This window comes from Myotis yumanensis, unplaced genomic scaffold (genome assembly GCF_028538775.1).
Source record: "Myotis yumanensis isolate MYYU_CA2020_CCGP unplaced genomic scaffold, mMyoYum1.0.hap1 SCAF_16, whole genome shotgun sequence".
NCBI classification, from domain to species: domain Eukaryota; kingdom Metazoa; phylum Chordata; class Mammalia; order Chiroptera; family Vespertilionidae; genus Myotis; species Myotis yumanensis.
In genome coordinates, this window is record NW_027223767.1 from 38,761,354 (window position 1) to 38,763,957 (window position 2,604).

Below are 2,604 nucleotides of genomic sequence, written 5' to 3' on the forward strand. Positions count from 1 at the left end.
GAAAGGGAGAGAGACAAGCCCAGATACACACACACACACACACACACACACACACACACACACACCCAAGGTGCAGGATCCCTTCTGAGCCCTCCCAGAGCTGCAGTGTGGAATCCACAGGTAGCCCACTCCCTGGAACCTGAATTCCCCATGGCCCCCCTCCCGTCCCCTCCCTCCCTCCTGAATGGCTCCTGCGCCCAGGAGTTCACAACCTCTCAGGACAAGTTCTTCCCAATTTTCTGGTTCTTCAAAGACACTAAACTATAGGGAAGAATGGGAGGGGGTCCATTTGGGCACAGGGCTGTTATTGGGCCAATGATCAGGAGAGTCTATAGGTGCTGAAATGGAAGATTCAGGCTCTAGCGCCACTTCACTGACTCGCTGAGTGACCCTGGGGGAGTCACTGCTTCCCTCTGGGCCACACTTGCCCCTCCATGAAGTGGAGCTGAGCTCAATGGCTCTGATTGCCCCATAGATGGTCTGACCATTCCTAACACCCTTCTGTCCCTTCCCCTCCCCCCCTCCCCCTTTCTGCCTGTGGCTACTCCTGATGCACCAGGGTCCACAGAAACACGCAGAGAGAGGCAATGTCTTTGATTTGCTTTATTCAGCCTGTGGGAGTGGGGAGCAAGCTTTGGCCAGAGCCACGGGTGTGGAGGAGAGACCTGGGCCGGCACTGCCCTTGGAGAGGGAGGAGGCGGGGGTGGCTTACACGTCCATCTGGGTGAGCTCCCTGTGGGGAGAGGGCCACACATGGCAGGGGGAGTGGGCAGTCTTCTCCCCCCAAACCCCCAACTCACCTCCACCCCCATTTCAGCCCCAGGGAGCTGGCACACAGGGCTGGGAACCAAACCTACCTGGGGGCAACTTTGTCGGGGGCTCCCCACTCCAAGAAGTTCAGCGGCGTTTCTTCTTGGTCTCTTTTCCCGTATCTGGGAGGGGAGAGGCAGCTGGGGCAAGCGAGCACTGTGCCCAGGTGCCAGCCCAATGCCTCCTGCCCGCCCTTGGGTACCATCCTCCCGGGGCACACGGGCCCAGGCCTGGTCAGTAGAGTGGTTCTGCTTTCCCAAGAATGTGGAAGGGGCAGGAGCCGGGGCCGCTCCCCTCCCTCTGGTACACACCTGGGCCTGGTCAGCCTGTTGATGTATCTGCGGAGCTCGGCCGCATACTGGGCCAACTGCTCTGGCGTGGCGTTGTCCCCTGGGTACTCTGGCTCCAGTGGGGCCCCTGAGGCACCCAGCGGCGGCTGCAGCAACAAAGCCACACATGTGGACAGGAAGAGCAGGGAGAGGCAGCGGCGTGCAGCAGCCATCTGAGGAGCAAGGAGTGGGAGGGCATTGGAGACAGAACAGAGCCCACCCACCCAGCCCCTTGCCCATCACCTACTTCTCCAAGCCTGGGGACAAGAGGGCGAAGCAAAGAGCCGCTGGGACCTGACCACCCCACCCCTAGGGCCTAGGCCAGCCATGAGCAAACTAAGGCCCGCAGGCTGGATCCGGCCCGTTTGAAATGAATAAAAGTAAAAAAAAAAAAAGACCGTACACTTTTATGTAATGATGTTTACTTTGAATTTATATTAGTTCACACAAAAACTCCATCCATGCTTTTGTTCGGGCCCTCCGGTCCAGTTTAAAACACTTGGAGTGCGGGAAACGAGTTAAGTCGGCTCGCGTGAATTGCGCGTACTCCGCGGGAGCCGTCTTTAACTCGGTTCATATAGATTTGCGGTGGAGTGCGGGAAACGTGTAAACTCGGGCCGATTGTAACTGCGTATTACCAAATATTTGTTTGTAATCCACCCTTTTGGTGGATGGAACAAAACCAAAAGACAGAGCCATCTTATATTTTGGCGGGAAATTCACCCGCACTCCAAGTGTTGGGGCAGGAGGCACAGATGCATGAAGTCCAGGCCTGATGGCTCTGAGTAGGCAGGTGTGGGGGAGGGGCTGGAGGGAAGGGGTTGGTGGGAAGTGTGCTCCTGCGGTTCACTACCCACCGACCCCCCAGCCCCCGTCCACCAGGGAGAGACATGCAGACCCAGAAGGTCACGGTCATACACACACACACACACACACACACACACGGATCCCAATCACTCACAAGCTCAAAGGCACTCACACATTTGTGTTCACAGCCACCACCAACCATTCCCCACACACATTTGCAATCCAGTCACGGACTGCTCTTCCAGGTGTGAGATTTGTCCAGATGTAGAGCCAGACCCACACAGGACCTCAGGCCTCCAGAGGCCCCCCGTCCTGCCAACCATCAATTCTTCCCCCATCCCAGGCCCTAGACCCAGGGAGTCCCCCAGACCTCGGGGCAGGCTGAGCCCACTTACCCTGAGTCCTGAGCAAGCGGGCCCTAGACCAAGCAGGTGCCTGCCTCCGGCTGGATGCGTCCCCTGCTCTCCTTCTTGCCCCTTTATAGTCCTCAGCCCCCAGAGTCCCCGCCTTCTGTCAACCCCTCTCCCTCCCCAGCCCTCACACCCTCCTCCCTGTGGTCACCCTGGTACCTGCAAGGCCAGCCAGCTCACTGGGGCCAGGGACAGGGCGGGACAGGGCAGTGCTGTGAGGGCCAGACTTGGCATGGGAACGGGTAGAA

General features: G+C 58.4%; 1 protein-coding gene across 1 annotated transcript; it reads right to left on the minus strand.

The window, feature by feature from the left end:
* Positions 1 to 588: 588 nt before the first annotated feature.
* Positions 589 to 2,379, minus strand: LOC138994151 (pancreatic polypeptide prohormone-like). Its single transcript, XM_070393847.1, has 4 exons — positions 2,342 to 2,379; positions 1,122 to 1,312; positions 858 to 932; positions 589 to 733 (listed from the first exon to the last, which is right to left on the minus strand). Exons 2-4 carry the CDS (start codon positions 1,310 to 1,312, stop codon positions 709 to 711), a joined length of 291 nt encoding a protein of 96 aa, XP_070249948.1. The 5' UTR covers positions 2,342 to 2,379; the 3' UTR covers positions 589 to 708.
* Between the last annotated feature and the right edge of the window lie 225 nt (positions 2,380 to 2,604).

What these genes read in the sequence shown, in the direction of transcription:
- LOC138994151 (XM_070393847.1), bottom strand. Translation starts at nt 1,312, where the DNA reads ATGGCTGCTGCACGCCGCTGCCTCTCCCTGCTCTTCCTGTCCACATGT. An exon ending in AACAGGCTGACCAGGCCCAG is followed by an intron (nt 933 to 1,121) that starts GTGTGTACCAGA and finishes CTCCCCTCCCAG; the next exon opens with ATACGGGAAAAGAGACCAAG. An exon ending in CCCGACAAAGTTGCCCCCAG is followed by an intron (nt 734 to 857) that starts GTAGGTTTGGTT and finishes CTCTCCCCACAG; the next exon opens with GGAGCTCACCCAGATGGACG.